Below are 18,889 nucleotides of genomic sequence, written 5' to 3' on the forward strand. Positions count from 1 at the left end.
AAACAGGATGGGATATGGTCACTTCTGAAATCGTTCCAGCTCTCCTCCTGGAGAATTCTAGAGCTACTGTGGGGGAGGGGAAAGGAAGGGAAGGAGTGTGGACTCCACCTGCAGGATAGTGAAGTTTTCCAAGACGCTGTTCATCATATACTTCTCAGGTAGGTGTTTCAGTTTGTGGATGAAGTTGATCATGTATTCACACATGGGGGAGCGATGGATGCGGTACACAAATCGGCCATTCTCCAGCCGAGCATACTCCGTCTGGGGTCAGAGAACACATGCAGCTTGCTAGTTTCTCTCCCTTCGTCCTTTCCCACCCCCTTCCCGTAGCCTCATGCTCGCCTCACCTCCACTTTCTCTACAACCTGCTTGCCGAATGAGCAGACCTTGGTGGAGACGCTGATGGTCATGCTGTCAGCGGAGCTGTATTGGGAGCTGACCCCGTAGAAAGCCCCAGGTCCATCCTGGATGGTGCTGTTCAGGTCCGCCTAAAGATTGGAGGAGGTCAGGAATGGAAGAGGAAAAGCAATTTCGGTGATTTTAGAGCCTTGGGAAAGTAATTTCCCTAAAAGATGCAAACACTTGGTACAAGTGGAAGATTTGGGGCAAGTTAAGAGGGGAAAATATCCTAAGAATACACAGCCATTTGAGAAGCTGCTTGGCATAGCATCAGTTCAAATCCTGCCTCTGATTACTAATTAGTATGACTGGCAAATTACATAGCCTCTCTGGATAGTTTTCCTCCTCTGTAAAGTGACAGGATTGGACTGGAGAAGTGCTAAGGTTCCTTCCAACTCTAAATCTGTACACAGTGATCAGAGTGCCTCCTATTCAAGACATTCCACATCCCTTCCCTGCTCCCTGGTTCTGGGACCAGGGTGATTTTGGTTTTTGATGGTCAGAAATTGAGGAACTTTGAAGTTTAAGAGAGGAATGATAAGAGATTCAGATTAGAAAAAAGCCTGAAGCCAGGCTGCCTCTGCAGAGATTCTGAAATGAGAATCTTCAATTTGGAGGTGGGGAGAATCCTTACCCAGAACTTGACAAGGAAGAAGGCATTAGGTGGTCCCTTTTCATAGAGGTCCTTCAGCCCACCCTTTTTCTCAGGGAACTTATCATAGATCTGACGAACATCCACCGCTTCCAGAGGAGGATCCGAGAAGGCAGGGTTGGTCTGGCCAATGTGCACGAACAAATGCTTGCTATACTGTAAGGGAGGGGTTCAGTACAGGGTCATGTTAGAAACCTATGGGAGGGACCCTAAAAAGTAAGAGGGAGATAGGGCCTAAGGTGGTAGCTATGGGTGTGGAGGATTGATGCTACATGGCAAAAGGTGAAAGGAAACAGACAAAAAGAGGTGAGGGAGCTCATGAGAGCACCTATGAACTTTTTCTCTTAGGAACTAAATTGACATCCATGTTTCTGCCCTGTCCTTCCTCTTCACGGCCCCTGCCCCAACCATAACCATTCTGGGTCCTCATTCTTAAGGACCATGTCAGGTTCTCTCCATCTCAGTTACCGTGTCTGGATCTCGCTGCACTTCCATGAAAGCTGAATATTCTAGGAGCCGAAGTCGCGTGGAGGCGATGGTGCGGTCCTGCCACACAGGCACGGTGGAGGCGGCTGGTGGGAGGGGGGCCAAGGGCTCATAACCTGTGGGAGAGACTTCTGGTGTGAACCGGGCAGGGGTCTAGATATATGCCAGTGACTCTGGGTTTGTGCTAATGGCCAATGGCCGAGCTTCAGTCTTTGCTCCCAGGACTGGGTTGAGGCTCAAGCTCTCTCCTGTGGCAAGACTGGAGAGGAAAAAAAGTCAAGTCAGAAGGTAAATCAAATGAGATAAGCAGAGAGACAGAGACAGACTCCAGTACTGGGCCACTTTTCTAACCTTAGAAGAGCTCAGCAGGGTTCTCTGTGTAACCATGTTCCTGGAGATTATTAGATAATTAGATTAGTAAGGGGATAGAGGCCAGTGCAGGGGAGCTCTGAGAAGAAAAAGCCTTGAGAATTGAGAGACAAAACACCTTATCTAGAAGAGTGGGATCTAGTGTGCAAATACCCTTGGGGGAAAATATGTATGTGGGGGGGGGGGGAGGTGTGAGACAGAGAAATAAAGACAAAGATGATCATGAACCTGAGTATCTATATAATGGTGTGCATCTGTTGTGTATAGAACTAGAAAGGTCTCATGAAAAGATCATCTCATTAAAGAATTATAGGTCTTTAGAGCTAAAGAGATCTAAAAAGGCCCAAATCTCTTAGTTGAGAGGGGAAAATTGAGGAGCTGCAATCCAAGGTTTTATACCCAGTGAATGTTAATTTCTTACACTCAGTCACTTGGCAAAATCATGACTCAGACGGAAGAATCTGGCTCTACCATGCATGTATGTACACACACACACGCACACGCAGATACACTATATATATATATATATATATATATATACACACACACACATACAAACATACATTTATAAGTGTATATATATATATATACACACACACACACATACACAGTATATAAATGTACATATGTATATATATGTACATAGACATATCCATGGCTGTATATGTGCATATGCTGTGCATATGTGTATATGTACATGCACACACATGTGCACATGCATGTATGTTTGGGGCAGGAACCGCAGACAGTTAGCTAGCTGACCATCCAGCTGGATCCAGCCTGGGAAATAGGGCGGCCTTGTGTGAAAGAAACAAAAGCTCATCTCTAACACTAGTATTCTCTCAAAGATCCTATATAGCTGTTAATTATTGAACATAATTCACAATCTCAGAAGACCAACAATCACTAGAGACAAGGAAAAGCTACACAGTGGGAATACATAGGTCACAACATGTAATGACGACTTCCAAGAGAGGGATGGTATAAATATCACTAGACAAGGTGGTGGGATAGTCATGAATTGAGACTGAGAGGGCAGATAGGCAGTCCAATTGCAACACCCTGGAGATATCAAAAGAAAGAATACATGGAGTGCATCTTTGAGGCAAAATTTAAAGAAGGGAATGGATCAGAATCAAACAGGAATAAGGTGTGATGAAATTGTGAGCTGTAATGCTGAAAGACCTGTCTTTCAGGACTCCTATCTGGCAGTGATTATAAAGACATTACCAATACAATTATCCCTTCCACATTGTGGGAGTTAGGGGTATGGTGCCTTTGTGATCTGGAAAATTAATGTAAAATTGTTTTGGCCCTCCTTTTGTACCAGAAAAGAAGTCTTATTTTTTTCTTTTTCTTTTCTGGGGTGGTTATATTATGTTGTTATAAAATCTGAGTTAACTTTTTGGTCAAAGGCTATATTATACAATACATACATTTTATTTCTGAGTTTTTAAACCTTTTTTGTGTTTGGTGTGTTTGTCTATGGCTTCTGCAAAATTCCCAGAAGATTTCCATTTAATTTCTTAAGCTGACCTACGATATATCAAAATGACAATGAGGAAAATCACAATGTGGCAAGGGATAATTGCACATAGATGTATAGTAAAATGGATAGTATGTGTGTATGTACACATGGGGGGGGGGGGAAGCAGAGGCTGCAGTAGGGAAAAGGAGGTAGTTTGTATATATATATGGGAGCTATCTGTAATTGTGTGGAGGAATGTGTATATGTGTGTGGGGTCAACCACAGGGAAAATGATAAAATAATTTATCTCTGGTATTTCTCAGTATATGACTTTTCCCTGCTTGAGACTTCAGCCTTTTCCTGGATCACCCCCTTTGACTGTACTTATGACTTAAGGTATAACAACCAATGGCTATTTCTCATAACCTCTGTCTTCAAGATTGGGTTGAGGTTGAAGAACTCTGCTGGGGTAAAGTGGAGAAAAGATTGGAAAGGAAACAAAGCAGAATTAGCAGTCAATACAAAGTCTAGACATGCAGGGAGGTGGAGACAAACCATAGTACTGGGCACTTACTAGTGAGTGTGGGTGGCAAGGGTGGCTGGATGGGGTAGGCTGGCTGCGCGAAGGGTTTGATGCTGTAAGACCAAAAAAGCCTAGTTAGCTCCTGTGTGTGTGTGGGGTGTGTGTGTGTGTGTGTGTGTGTGTGTGTGTGTGTGTGTGTCTGTTTCTGTCTCTGTCTCTTTCTCTGTATATCTTTCTCTCTATACACACACACAGACACACACACAAAATACATACTTATTGTTCTACCTCCTTATTCTGGGCACCAAAGGACAGTGTCAGGGGTTCTAACTGTGGCCTAGAAACACTTGCTAATTGACTGTTTAAATAAATATTTGCTTAAGTGGTTAAGAGTGATTGGCTAAATGATTGACTGGCTAAGTAACTGACCCAACCAGAAAACATGATCAAATCAACTCTGCACTATTTCTGAGTGAAGTATGTCAATCTACTCTCCTACAATTCCATTCCCTATACCTTCAATTTTCAGGACCAAAGTGGGCGTCTCTAGCCATTACTTCCCTTTGGTATTGTCTTTCCCATTAGAACGTAAGGTTTCTGAGGGCAAGAATTGTCTTTGCTCTTTATTTTTGTGGCTCCAGCTTAACACTATATTTGGCATATAGTAAATGTTGAAACAATTACACTTAAAGTGCTGAAAGGGACTCCTGAAAGGGGCCCCAAGACCTTTTTATGAGCTCTATGAGGTTAAAACTCATTTAATACTACTATAAAGAAAACCCCCATAAAAGCTCATTGAAACTTTTGAAAAATAATTATTTGAAAATATTCAAATATGTTGAAATAATTATTTGGGAAAAAATTTTTTTTAGGATAAAGTAGTCCTGAGACCAAAAAGTCTGAGAATCACAATACTTAATAAAAATCTTTTCTCTTCCTCCCTGACTCCTTTGTTCTTCCTTCCTTCCTTCCTTCTTCCTTCCTTCCCTCCCTAAGTAACTGATTAAGTAATTGACTGATTAGCTGACTGACTAGTCCAGCCAAGTGACTCACTAACCAGTTAGGTGACTGTATGACTAGTTAGGAAACTGACTGACTGGTTAAGGGATTGGTTAAGTGACTAAGGTCCTGACTCACTCACTAGCTAAGTAACTGATTTGCCAAATGTTTGACCAACCAACTGATTATTTAGCTGACAAGCTAAGTGACTGGGGTAGGGGATCATTTCATCCAGTGAGAGCACTTTAATCCCACTGTTCCATAATTGACTAATAGAGCAAAGTGACTGACCAAGAGACTGACTGACCAACTGACTGACTACATGATATGCTGAGTAAATGACTCCTTCCTTCTTTCCTTTTCTCTTCTCCCTCTGTTCACATAAGGTGTCATTCTCACTCCTTCAGATGTTCTTAAAAATTTTTCCCCCTTTGGATTGCTGGACTGACAAACAACTTTTGACTGATTAATTACCCATGTGAGAGATAAACTTTTAACTGGCTAATTAAGTAACACTCATCTACAATGACTTAGACCAAACTCCCATAAATTCATGCTCTTAAGTTTTCAAGATGGAGCTGAAGCTTCAGGAGAAGTTGATGCTGGGGGCACAGTAGGGATCCAGATTGGAGCAATGATGAGGAGTTGTAAGTGGGGTGAGGAAGGGGAGGAGTAAGCTGACTGAAATACTCACTCCTGAGAGGGTCCCGGCTGCTGTCCCGGGAGAGGGGGTCCACTCCAGAACTGTAGAGAAAGGAGGAAAGGAATTACTCAGCCCCATACCATCGGGCTTGGAATCCAAGTTCTCCAGTCCCTCACTTTGCCTTGTTGTGAATTCTCCCCTGAACTGTAGGCCCACAAGACTATCTTTCTATCTCCTGAAAGCCTGAATTTTGATCCCCTCCTCTCCCAATCCCTGTGGTCCCCTGTACTTACCCGTGAAGCAGCGGCAGAGAAAACTGCCTGAGGGAGTGGGGGAGGCGGGCTGAGTTTATTCTGCAAGACACTGGCTGAGACAATCTGAGCTGAGGACATAGAAGCCATACTTTGAAGGGCTTTATCCTTGGAGACCTGGTCCTGGGGAAGAAGAAAGGGGACATGAGATCAAAGGGCTCACTTGACAACCTATGACACATCATTCCCAGACTCATGCATGCCTCTATCTCCCAACATGCATTCCTGTAACTGTAACAGAAAATAATCTGGAGAGTTTTGGAAGTGGGGAGGAAAAGGAGCCCCCTTAGTGGACATCCATCAAAGAAACCTGTTTGGAAAGGGCTGGAGTCAGGGTAGAGCCTGAGTGGGAGACAATGTAAGGGCAGGAAAGGAGAACTGAACCAAGAACTGAGTTTAAGGCCCAGGATAAGGCCTCTGCCACTAATTCACTGGGCAAGTCTCTTCATCAATCTAGGCCTCAGTTTACTTGTTTGTAAAATGAGGGAGTCAGACCTTATACTTTTAGAGAGCTTTATAGTTTCCAAAGCACCCACGTCCACTACTTCATAGGATCCTAAAAAGGGAATGGGGATAGTATAGAAATTGTGAGGGTAGAGAACTGCTTCTATCAATATGGATCAGAACCTTTTCTGCAACTTATAATCTTAAGAACTGCCTAAATTGGTGACAAGTTTGGTGCTGTGCCCAGGGTTACACTGCTAGTATGGGTCAGAGGCAATACTTGAACCTGGGTTTTCTTGCTTGGCTCAAAGCCTGGCTCCTTATCCACCTCTGCTTCTTCTAGAACTGGCATCAGAAAATAAATAAGGAAGGAAATAGGATCTTTATTTTAGGAATGAAGAAAACAAGACCCAGAGACATGATGATTTGCCTAAAGTTATGTAACTGGCAGGCACCAGAACCAAGATGAGAGCCAAGATAGGTCTTCACTTAAGTTTCTCTCAATTTACTCAACCTATAATATATACTTAATGACCTTTCTTACTCCATCATCCAGAGAAAGAAGCAAGGAAAGAAAGAGGAAGGATTGGAGTAGGGGATGGGATTGTGACTTACCAGATTCATGGCCTGTGAGGAAAAAAGAAAACATTGTGTCAGAGGAAGACTAGAGGATAGAGGGAGAGGATCATCCCTCTCCATTCCCCTCTCTTCCCTCCAATGGCTCCCTAGTTCTCAGCACTCACTAAATAGGTAGGGAGAGATCCAGGGAAATCTAGCTTCCTATTCCCATGCTCCATTTCCCTGTAGCTTCTCACTAGAGACACTCATCGGCCTTCTAATAATGTCACCAGGGCACTCATTAGAGTTAAGAGTTTAAGGCCCAGGAGTCTCTGAAGGAGGGTACTCAAGGGAGACTAAAAGGAACTGAATGGGAGAGGATGGAAATATGGAATGATGAAACAGGTTGTATGACTTGGGATGAGGAATTGGGATGTGAGAATTGGGAAAACCCTATACAACTAGGGCAAGGAGATGAGTCTTATAATAGCAGTAGACATAGGGACATTGGGGTGGGACTGCCCACAGTAGTAGTCTAATTAGTTTATAGGAGTCAGACAACAGGAGTGGAGACTACACTTGGGAAGGGAAGAATCATCTATGGAGTGGGGGGTGGGGGAAATACATCTCCGTCTATCTCTTAGGAGCCCAAGGGAAAGGACTAGGCAAAACCAGAACTGACATGCCTTTTGGGAGGGGCTAAGGAGCAGGGAATTGAATATGACCTGACCCTAGAAGGCTCAGGTCTTTTGCGACCATGATCTGCTTTCAGATCAGAACATCCTTGTACCAGAAGCCACAGTGATAAAATGGGTGGATCGGGGGGAGGGAAATGAAGCAATCCATTATAATGATCCCACCACCACTACCAATAACCCATAACCAAACCCTGACCCTGCTCTCCCAAAGCCCCAGTGCGGTTAGTTAGCGGTGGCAAGGAGGAGGGAAGGAGAAAAAAAAAGAAAAGCATAGTAGAGGAGAGATCGGCCCTAGTGGCCCTCAGACCGCCAGATGCTGCGCCTATTTTCCTTCTCTCTCCTCCTTATAATGGGGTCTGGGTGAGGTGGGAAAATCCCTGGGATCAGCACTGGTTGATCTGCTCTTCATCTGCTCTCTATCCCAGAGGATAAAGATGCCTTCTTCCTGCTTCCTCCTGCTTGGGCTGGGACTGAGATCCCCTTAGCATCATCCCCATTCTGCCCTCAAGGGTACCCCTGAGAAAGCAGAGAAAATGAAAAACTCCTCCTACTTGCTACCCTCTACCCAGGGGCCTTTTTATGGCCTCCTCTCCCTCCCCTTCCTGGCCCTGGAACATTTGGCAAGTGTTCTGTGGGACAGAAAGCAGGGTCGGTAACCTGCAGAGCTGGAAGGAGGCAGGGATGGGAAGGGGCCAGTGGGAGGCCCAAGAGGCCCCAGGAGAGGCCAGGCCGGGTGGTGGGGGACCCGTACCTTCAGCTTGGACTGAATCTCCCTCGATTTCCGCCTGGCTAGAACCTGCAAGTGGCTAGAGACCTGCAGAGAAAGAGCAGAAGGAGAGGGAGACAGCAGAGCCGTCAGCCAGAGGAGAAGTGGGAGCGAGCGGAGAGGAGAGAAGGGGGCAGGGGAAGTCGCTTGCCCATGCTGCAGGTTGAAGGGCTGTATGGCGGGCTTGGGAAGAGGGAAGGGCAGAGGTTGGAGACCCCAGACCAGGGTGAGGTGCTGACATACCTTGATGCCAACCTGGTACTCCCGCACCTTCTTCCTTGCTAGAACCTGTATGTGGCTGGACACCTAGGGGCACCACCCCAAGTCCGGCCAGAGAGGAAAACACAGAGAAAGTGAGGGAGGTGGGGGAGGCCCATGGGGATTGGAGTGACAAAGGGGCCATGGCCAGGGTGGCCCTGGTCCTAAGAAAACCTTTGAGTCCAATGGAACACCTTCTTGGTCCAGAGGGTTCCAAAGTGTGTCCCAGAACTTGTGGTCCTGAGGAAAAGGGTTGTGCAGGGAGTATAAGTCTATAAACATGTAGACACCATTGTAACACTCAGAGAGGGACATCTCATAGTTACCCATTCTACCAATCCCATTTTTTCTTTTAAATTTTTTTTATAACTCTGTGGGTGCTCTCCAAAGGTCTCAGATCCCCTAAACTCTTGTCTCTCTTTTCTATCTCTCTCTTAACCCCTATGTCCCATTTTTTCTTTTAAATTTTTTTTATAACTCTGTAGGTACTCAGATCCCCTAAACTCTTGTCTCTCTTTTCTATCTCTCTTAACTCCTATGCATTTAATTATCTCTATACCAAATACTCCAAGATCTAAATAAAAGCCCCAATCTCCTCTGAGCTTCAGTCCTTCATCACCAATTTATTCTTGTACATTTTATACTGGATGTTTCAAAGATGTCTCAAATTCAACATGTCCAAAACTGAACTCATCATTTTTCTCATCCATAATATCCTCTGCCAAATTTCCTTATTTTTATTGAAGGCATCACTATTCTTCCAACCTTTTTGTTGCTTACCAATCCTACTGCTATCCTTGTTCAAACCTATATTGGCTTCCTCTTTTCTCTTGAAGCATTATGTCTAAATTCCTCAGCCTGATAACATTATGACAGTCTGTATTCATGCAGATGGTTTCGATTTGGAACAGGTTCCTAAATACATCTAGTCTAGCCCCTTCTTTTTTATGGATCAGGAAACTGACCCACAGAGAGGGGAGGTTACTTGTCCGTGCAGGTAGAACGGAGCAGAAAGGAGATTCATGAGTCCTTTTCATTCTTTTTAAGCATATACTTAAAGCCTTCCTACTATTTTACAAAATATTCTCCTGGAGGCAATCCTGTGAGGCAAGTTGTGTAAGCATTTGGGGGAAGGGTAGGCCAAACAGTGATTTCTTTGGTAGGGGATCCTCATGTGGAAAACTCCCTCTGCCAAAATAGATAGGTTACCTGTGGGTTTAGAAGTCAAGTAGCTTTCTCAGAATCACATAACCAATATCTATCAGATATGACACCTGAATCCAGATCTTCTGACTAAAAATCTAATGTTTTCTACTGTAGTTAAACCACATGAACTTGCCTGTTGCTGGTTCTATTTTATTTCATTTTGACTACCCTGTGCATAATGCCTCTGCTCCAATTCTTGCTGGATGCCTGCTCCCCTTATTTATTCACACGTTTGACTACACCATTCAAACTTCTGCTTCTTTAGGAAACTTTTTTCATACCTCACCTCTTCAGAGAAACCTTTTCAGGCTTTCCCAGCCCTTGTGATCTTTCTTCTTCTTTGCTTCCCATGGCATGTATGTAATAGTTTAAGTTTTAGGAAGCTCATTTAGATGTGAGGTTTTTGTTATTTGTCTCCCCATTTGTAGGTGGACCCAGATTAAATTAGATGTGAGGTGTGAAAATTCAGCTATACAAAAAAGATTAATGCAGAAATAGTTTCCCAGTTTGTGAAAGAATTAGGCAAGTAGTTTTTTCAAAGCTGAACTGTCTTTCTACCTCTAATAGGAATAGATTTGCTCCCAGCCCATTCAGGGACACATTTGTCAAAATGAACCTGTTATTTGGTGAGTTCTTCTTGGCCATGGTAGTTCCTAAGCCCTATATCTAAAAGGGAACTTAGAGATGATGGAATCATGGATTCAGAGCAAGGAAATAATCTAGTCCAATTCCTTCCTTTCCCCATCCCCCATCTGGATCATCTCCTCAATTTTACAGATGGGAAAACTGATTAAGCAACCTGGGATTAAGTAAATGATTTGACTAAAATCCCACCAGTAATACATGTCAAAGCCAAGATTCAAATCTATGCTATAGTTACCCTAACTCTCAGTACTCTGCACGGCCCTAAAGCAAGAGTGGAGAATATCCAGCCCATGAAATCAATTAATTTGGCCCTGCCAAGGCAACTACAAGTGATGATGAGCTGAAAGCTAGGTACAATAGCCTCCTACTGCTTGAGTTCTTTAAGTCAATAATTTTGCGTAGGCCACAAATGATGTTAGAAATGCCTAAATGGCCCTTGGCAGAAAAAAGATTCTCCATCCTGCTCTGGAAGTTAGGTGCTGAGTCTTTTCTCATCTTCAATAGGAAAGGACTCAGAACTCGGCATATTAGAAATGCTTATTCTATGTTTGTCAAATTGAACTAAAGCGTGGTGGTAATGTGAGGGGTGGCTGCCTTATCTCCTAATGAATGGACTTAGGGCAAGAAAGTAACTTAGAGGCCACTTAGTCCAGCTCCCTTTGTTATAGATGATGAAATTGTCCCTAGTCAAAAGTGCTGGACATGGAGAGCTAAGGAGGAGTAGAATGGGTTCTCCTGATGAACACCAGGCTGCTGAGATCCCCACTATTGTTATCATCTCTCTGCTGGGGAGACCATCAGCATATATTGTAAAGTAGGGAGAGTGCAGGGTTCCAGAAGCTTAATTCCTGGAAACCATTATCTGTGACCAGAAATGCCAGGATTAGTAAAACAGTCACTGCCCCATTCCTTATAGAAAGAATCTCATTCTCCTCAGGGAGTGTAGAGGAAGAAGCCAGTGACTACAAGACCTAAAATCTGGCAGCAGTATGGCCAAAGGACCAAAGATGACAGTGATGGAGGATGAGGGTAGAGACCCTGGCACCATCTCCCTGGTCCATAGAAGATTGGTAATGTGACCTAGTAAGAAGCAGAAAATACCAATACCCTGTAGGATTGGTAGGGAGCAGCATTTTTCCTTTTTCAAAGAGCCAGATACCTCAAATCTGGGGGAATAGTGTATTAGGCATGATTTTGAAAAAGTGGTTACGTTTTCGATAGAATAGTCCCATTCAAAATTGCTCAGAATAACTGGGGATGAGGATCTTGGTCCAGGTTGTAGCAGCCCCCCTCATCTGGTTTTTTCTACTTTGCAGTAGTTCAGTCTAATACCCACATGTCCAACTTTTGAAACTTCAATCCTGGGGAAGCATTTAAAAGGAGGTAATTCAAGACATCCAGAGAATAGGGATGGAGCTGTTTCAGGCTAGAAATAGGGAGCAGAAGGAATGAGCATGGAATGAATGTCAGAATTGGAGAGACTCTGGAGATAATTTACTCCAATGTCTTCACTTTACAAAGGGGGAAACTGAGGGCCAGAGAGGTTAAGGGCAGAGAGGAAGGGAGGAGATGGGGCTTGTATTGTTGAGAATAGTGAGCTAGTTTTTTCAAAGGAGTGAGGAGAGAGGGGGAAGAAGAAAAAGATGGAGGAACAGGAAAAGGAGGGATACAGAAAAGAAGGAGGGAAAGGGAGGAGGAGAAGGAGAAGAAAGAAAGAGGGGAAAGAGAAAAAAAAGGAAAGGAATGAGAAAGAGAGGGAGAAGGAAGGAATGGAAAGAGAGGGGGTAAGAAGGAAAGAGAAATGCATGGTGTGTATGTGTGTATCAGTTGTGTGAATATGATTGTGTATTCAGGGCTGTGGCATAAATTGCTTCTTTACCTGTTTTCTTGTCCGAGTCTTTCCTGTCCTTAGCTTGATATATCGTGCTATCAACTCATTGCGACCTGGATTGAGAGGGAGAGGGAAAACAGGCAGAAGGTAAATGGTAGAACTAAAAGTGATTAGTTATGGTCTTTCCCAGTCCAATATCTAGCTCGCCTCCTTTCCTTTTTCTCATTCTGACCCAGGTCTCTCAGGGCCAGAAGGTGGCACCAGTTGGACAGAGTTGAATGAAAGCCAAGAGGACAAAGGGGTTGGAAGCAGGGTATCTGAGCAGCAAGGGGCACCACATGGCTTTGAGGGCTTGGAACAGATCCCCAGTCAGGAGGCAAAGGTTGAGTGACTTTAGGGGTGGCAGCAGCAGCTTCCAAGCCAGAAACATTAGGGTAAAAGGGGAGGACAATACAGATTAGGTGCTGTTGCCTTATTTACAACTCTTTTTGGTTTTGTAGACAAACAGGGGCAGGTGAAGAAGACAACTGGATAACTCACACCTTATGTATGTGTCTGTGTGTCTATTCATGTCTCTCTCAAGCCTCTCCACTCCTTCCTGCCTCATCACTGTGTGCATCTTTTTGTGCGCAGTGTGTCCCTTTCAGACATATCTATGGCTCTGTATCCTCTGAATCATGAGCTATGTACATCCCTCCTCCACCCATGTTACTCCATGCATGTGTGTGTGACTGTGCATATGAAAGAACAGTGGCTTGGGTGTGAGGAAGGGTGTGTGTGTGTGTGTGTGTGTGGGGGGGGTGTCTAGTCCTGGCTCTGCCTGACTTCCCTGTTTTGGACCTCGTTTCCTTGCTCTGTGAATGAGAGGGTTAGACTAGTTGGTCTTTGAGATCCCTTCAGTTCTTCTTCAACTCAGAATGATTCTTTATCAAGGCTTGGTTGCTCCCTGAAGTCTTGTATCTGCCCCTTGGAATGTAAGTGTGGCTGTCATTTCCTTACACACGGCTGTGTATTTATGAGAAAGCTTATATATGTTTGTGTGTCCTTGTGCATGTCACAAAGCGTAAGCATTTTTGTCTGCCTGTCTGCCTGCCTATCTATCTATCTATCTTTATCATCGATCTATGTAGATATGTATGAATGTACACATACGTGCATGGATCTATGGATCTATCTTTCATCTATGTAGATATATATGAATGCACAATGCATCTATCCATCTATATACCTATCTACCTACCTACCTATAGCGATTTAGGAGAGTGTGTATATGCTTTGTGTGTGACTCGGCACTTGATCAGCTTCCTGAAAGCGCACTCTTCCAGCTGGAAGAAGGTGGAGAGATCATCTTTGGTGGTAGTGGGATGATGTCTGCCTTGGGAAGCCAGAAGACTTTGCCCCAAGCCCTGGAAAATGGGAGGAAGGTAGCTGGCATCTATCCAAGGAACTTGGCAACATGGGGGAGGGGGGTGTGCGTGCAGAAGCTCTCAGTATGTGTCTTTTTGAGTGTATATCACTGAAGGTATAGGATTCTCCATGTTTCCTCCTGCCCACTTCCCCTTCTACCAAATCCCAGTTGTGTTACCCCCCAACCCCAAGTCTTCCCCTAAAACAGTCACATTCCTGAAATACTTCTCCCCTGACTAAACCAACCCCTTCCGTCTCCCCTCCCTTCTCCTCCCTTCCCGCCTTCTCCTCTCCACTCCTCCATCTCTGGCTAAAAATACCCCATTGGGGCTGCCCCAGCTAATCTATGGGGCTGGGGAGAGGCAGGCAACCCAGTGAGCATAATCCCTGGCCTAGAGTATCTCCCTGCTTAAGTAGAAACCTCATGGAGATGAGAAACTTAGGAGTGAGGGGTGGGACAGGGAGCCCAAGTCAACCCTTCCCACACCAATCTACCTACTTTGGTCTCTTCCCTTTTGAGACTCCTCCCTTCCCACTTGGCCTGGGCTGAAAGGCTAAGGGCCTGTCTCTTTAAGTGGCCGCCAGCTGTCTGGGCTGCTGCTGGGAGAGCCGGTTTGGGGGGGTGGGGGGAACTGGCCAGGGGCCAGCCCCGGCACGTCAGCAGGCAGAGTCATCCCAAAAATGCAGCTCTGGATCAGGCTTACCAGGAGCTGTAAAAGTAGGGGAAACTTCCTTTTGATTTGGGGGGCTGGCAATAAAAAAAGAGGAACTCACATTGGGGGTATGGGCTAAGAGCACAAATAAGATGGATAAGATTTGGGGAACAAAGGAAGGGCTAATGTGAATCTCTCTCCTGCCCAATACACTTTCAACACAGGCCACACTTGCATCCCTTCCCCTCCCCATTCCCAACCCTTTTAGGTTTCTCAAACCTAGAATCCTATCTCCTACCTCCACAAAGCCCCAACCCCCATCCCAGCTGACTCTCTTGGATCCATAGCTAGTATGACCAACAGTGTGACCCAGTAGTACAACTTTCACCTTTTGTGACAGTTACCCCCAGAAAAGGCTTATGTCCAGCTTGTTAGGTTCCTGTGATAGCTCTGGGGCCAAGAGCGTATTTCCCAGTTCCCTTAATACAAGCTTCTCCATATTTCAGTCAGGAACCCTTGACATCCCAGAGATCCTGATATTAAAATCCTGGGGGACAGAGATAACCCATTTTCCAAGTTGCCCCCAAACCACCAAGTACTTTAGGGGAGGGAGCAGATGGGGCAGGAGAGTGTTGGCCATGGATTGGGGGAGGGAACAAAGTTGGCTTGTTTACGAAAAGGAGGAGGGGGAGGAGGAGGAGGATGGGGAGGAGGACAAGGAGGAGGAGGCCCAGATCCAGACACACGGGCTCACACGCCCAAACTCGCCTGTGGCTGGCGCAGGGGTTATTTCACCAAACCGGCTGGGTGAGGGGGCAGAGAGCAGCACAGGGAGGGGTGAGGGAATGGAAGGGGAGCCTCTGGAGAAAAGCACTCCATAAAGGAGGACTGGAGATCAGGGCAGCCCAGTGGACCCCACCTTGCTCAGACCTCCCTGACCTTTCAGTCACCACCCTGTTATCTATTCCACACTGAAGCTATCTATCTGCTTTCCCCGCCTCTGGCCCTTCCTAACAAGCTCCCTTTATTAACATGGGCCTTGGCACTCACCATACATCTTGCCTTCATCTGAAAGGATGATTTTACGCCGACCACAGGGAGGATAGATGGCAAGGGCCTCCTGGAAGCTCTGCTCAATGTCGGGGCTCCACACTCCCTCCGCATCATTGTCCAGCCCTTTGTCCAGCCCCTCGGGCCCATCATCCCGGCCCTCTCCAGGGCTGTTGCTGGCGTTCCAGCTGTTGGACGCTATTGTGCTGGTTGCTCTGGGCTCTGGCCTCGAGCCCGCTGGGCACGCGAGGACCTGGTAGAACAGGGGACAGGATGGGGGTCATGGAACTGGCTAGACCAGCTCTTCCCAAACCAAAGCCACATTCACCTTTCCCCTCCACCCCGCATCTTCCAAGCTGTCTGCTCAGTGCCTCAACCCTCACCCCACCTCCACCCTCTTTTCCAAGAAGGCATATATGAGGGATGGTGATAGAGGCTGATGGGGTGTATGGATCTTGTGCTTTGGAGAAAAGGATGTGTTAGGGTGACAGGCTGTTGCCCTTAACCCCCACCTTCAGTGACCTTCTTCAAGCATTATTCCCTGTAGCTACAGATTTAGAATTCAAGGGGATCTTAGAAGTCCTCTAGTCCAATGTCTTATAAAGAAACTAGGCTCGGGGAGATTTTGACTTGCTTAAGGCCACAAAGGTATCCATATTGGATACCTCTTCTTTCCATTTCACCAATGAGTTCAAGACTGGAAAGACTAGGGGAGCTTCATCATAGTTTGGCTCTGAAATGACTTAGGCTAGTGAAAGAATGTCACTAATATGGTTGATACAGAGGAAAAGGAGAATTTTAGGAAAACCCAATAATTTATTTTTTTTGCTCCTAGATTCTTTGGCTCTTCTTACCTTCTTGTTTCTTGCTAAACTTCCCTTCATATCTTTGATATGTTAGCTTTGGGGTTTTGGCTTTCTGCTCTCATTTCTCATAGTGCCATTCTTATCTCAAAGCATTCTGTAGAACCTCATAGAGTCCTAACATGACACCATGAAATTCCATCCTCATTCATTTCTACATTATGGGATAAAAGAAGCCCTCTGCTCTTTTCTAGGAATTTACAATCCACGTGGAGATAGAATTTACACTCACAAAAAAGGAGAACTAGTTGTAATGACTTTTGTTAATAAGTGGCCCAAATTATATGCTAAAAAAAAGGAAGGGGGGGCATCAATGGGAATGGAAGGAGCTTGGGAAGGCATGTTCAAGGATAGATTTACAGTTGCCATCGAGGACAGCGCCATGTCACCCTCAGTTATACACAGTCCCAAGTGATTGCATATACTGCTTTTGAAGGACTCCACAGAACCTTACATGATATTAGAAACTTCACTACATTGTGTCAGATAATCTCTCATGGAATCATACAATTTCACATGGTCTTGTACAATCATAACTCATATTTTTAAAGTACTTTCACTTTTGTATTGGACTTGTGATTTCACTAGTATAAAGAACTCTTAATATGGAAATTCTTGCTATCAAGCAAGATCGACACCTTATAAATTTACAGTGTTTTTTTACACACTTAAGCTCATTTGATTTTCATAATTAACTTTATAAGACTGGAGTTATTATTATTTCTATTTTACAGATGGGAAAACTGAGACTCAGAAAAATTAAATAACTTGCCCAGCCTCACATAGTAAGCACTTCTCATGTGCCAGGTACTGTGCTAAGTGCTAGGAAAACAAAGAAAAGCAAAAGAAAGTTTCAACCCAAGGCAATTGCTCCACCTGCTACAATATAATATCTTTCTCATGTATGTCTGAATAAGCTCTATATAAAGTCGTTAATGCTCTGAATTTTAACAATTTCTCACAGCCCAAGGTCTCATACAGCTCTCCATAGTCCCAGGTTTGTACCCCCTATTAACTAGAGTAAGCAGGTGCCCAGGATAAAGTGTCTGTCCTAGGACAACAATCACTCCTTGTTTTGACAAGAAAGTGGCCACCTTCTCCCAGTCTGAGGTGTGGGTGAGGAGTAAATCAGTGAGAGTTGGTAAAGGGAGGGCAAGGAAGTTTTCTAAAGTGGGACATAAATGGAACGGGGGAAGTCAAGGAAACTGGAGCTTTTGTGGCTCAGAGAAAGCCTCAAAGGTGATGACGAGATAGGAGGGTAAGGGGGGCGGGCAGGAAAGATATCTGGGTGAATCCTGTTCTTCAACTGCATGTGAAGATGGACATGTCCTGGGATCATGGAAAGAAAGTGCCTGGTTGTCATGGCAATGACTTTAGGCATCAGCTTTTGTGTCTAAGGGAGCATTTGTGCCAAGGGGCAGTCAGGTCTGGGCAAGCAAAGGAGTCCAGGAAGTGCAGACCTATAGATCTGTCCCTAAGGTCCTGATAGCCCATTCAAGAATTACTTTTCTGATTGCAAGATTGGGAGAGGAGATAGAACCAGAAAAAGAGAAGGAGAAAGAGATAGAGAGGGAGAATGAGAGAGAGAAGAAAGAAAGGATTGGGAGAGAGAAGATCGAGAGAAGGGGAAGGGGAGAGAGAGAGAGAGAGAGAGAGAGCTTGAGGAAGGGAGAAAGAGAGGAAGGGAAAGAGAGAGAGGGGAACTGAAGGAAAAACAGAGGAAGAAAGCCAGAGAAAAGATAAGGAAGAAGAAAGAAAGAAGGGGAGCATTTACTAAAAGCCTTCTATATGCCAGGCACTGTGCTAAGCATTTTACAGTTATTTAATTTAATTTTCACAACAACCTTTGGAAGTCAGTGCTATTATTATTTTCATTTTACAGTTGAGGAAACTGAGGCAGACAAAGGGTAAATGTGCTCAGGATCACAGCCAGTAAGTATCTGAGGTTAAATTTGAATTCAAATATTTTTGACTTTTTGACAGGAGAGAAAGACAGAAATAAAGACATGAAAAAGTAACAAAGAAGTGGGGAAAGAAGAAGGGAGGGAAGGAAAGACAGGAAGAAAAAAAAAGGGAGGGAGCAGAGACATGAAAAAGTAACAGAGAAATGGGAAAGAAAAAAGGGAGGGAAGGAAAGACAGGAAGAAAGAGAAGAGGGAGGGAGGCAGAGAGGGAAGGAAGGGGGAAAAAAAGGAGAGAAAGAGAGAGACAGAAACACACAGAGACAGAGAGATCCCAAATCAAGGAACCAGACAAAATAAAGAAAACAATACATAAAGTTCTCCTGTCCTTGATCCCTATCCTGGACTGTTTCTTAGGAAGCCTAAAGGCCTGGGTTTTCTTTCTCCTCTATCTCCTAGGAATCCCAGAGCTCCTCTCCACCTCCCCCAAGACCCCTAGAAAGGAAAGGATTAGAGTTACAAGTGTGGAGATTGAAGTGTGAGTGCTGTAGGGGGAAGGGGGCTAAATGAGACCAAGCAGAGAGGCCCCAAGGTCCCAGAGAATTTATTTTTTTCATGGGTGGGAAACCAGGATGTAAAATACTCAAAATGCAAGTCTGAGCAGCCAGGATTAAGTCCATCTATTAGAAGTAGGAGTCAGGAAAATGAAGGGGAGGGGGCTGTTTCCTGGGACCTCACTTTGGTTAGCTGCTTCCCACA

The 18,889-nt window shown here is 44.8% G+C and overlaps 1 protein-coding gene across 1 annotated transcript in view; it reads right to left on the bottom strand.

The window, feature by feature from the left end:
• TEAD3 (TEA domain transcription factor 3) overlaps positions 1 to 18,889 on the bottom strand; it is a 31,600-nt gene that overhangs the window by 2,842 nt on the left and 9,869 nt on the right. Inside the window, exons 2-12 of the mRNA XM_051996479.1 lie at positions 15,367 to 15,619; positions 12,305 to 12,369; positions 8,560 to 8,622; positions 6,910 to 6,921; positions 5,833 to 5,973; positions 5,591 to 5,640; positions 3,949 to 4,010; positions 1,520 to 1,653; positions 1,034 to 1,207; positions 348 to 488; positions 109 to 261 (exon numbers count right to left, since the gene is read on the bottom strand). Coding sequence (XP_051852439.1) covers positions 109 to 261; positions 348 to 488; positions 1,034 to 1,207; positions 1,520 to 1,653; positions 3,949 to 4,010; positions 5,591 to 5,640; positions 5,833 to 5,973; positions 6,910 to 6,921; positions 8,560 to 8,622; positions 12,305 to 12,369; positions 15,367 to 15,373 — 1,002 coding nt within the window. The 5' untranslated portion in view covers positions 15,374 to 15,619. The remainder of the gene's footprint in view (positions 1 to 108; positions 262 to 347; positions 489 to 1,033; positions 1,208 to 1,519; positions 1,654 to 3,948; positions 4,011 to 5,590; positions 5,641 to 5,832; positions 5,974 to 6,909; positions 6,922 to 8,559; positions 8,623 to 12,304; positions 12,370 to 15,366; positions 15,620 to 18,889) is intronic.

Source organism: Antechinus flavipes, chromosome 4 (assembly GCF_016432865.1).
Source record: "Antechinus flavipes isolate AdamAnt ecotype Samford, QLD, Australia chromosome 4, AdamAnt_v2, whole genome shotgun sequence".
NCBI classification, from domain to species: Eukaryota; Metazoa; Chordata; class Mammalia; order Dasyuromorphia; family Dasyuridae; genus Antechinus; species Antechinus flavipes.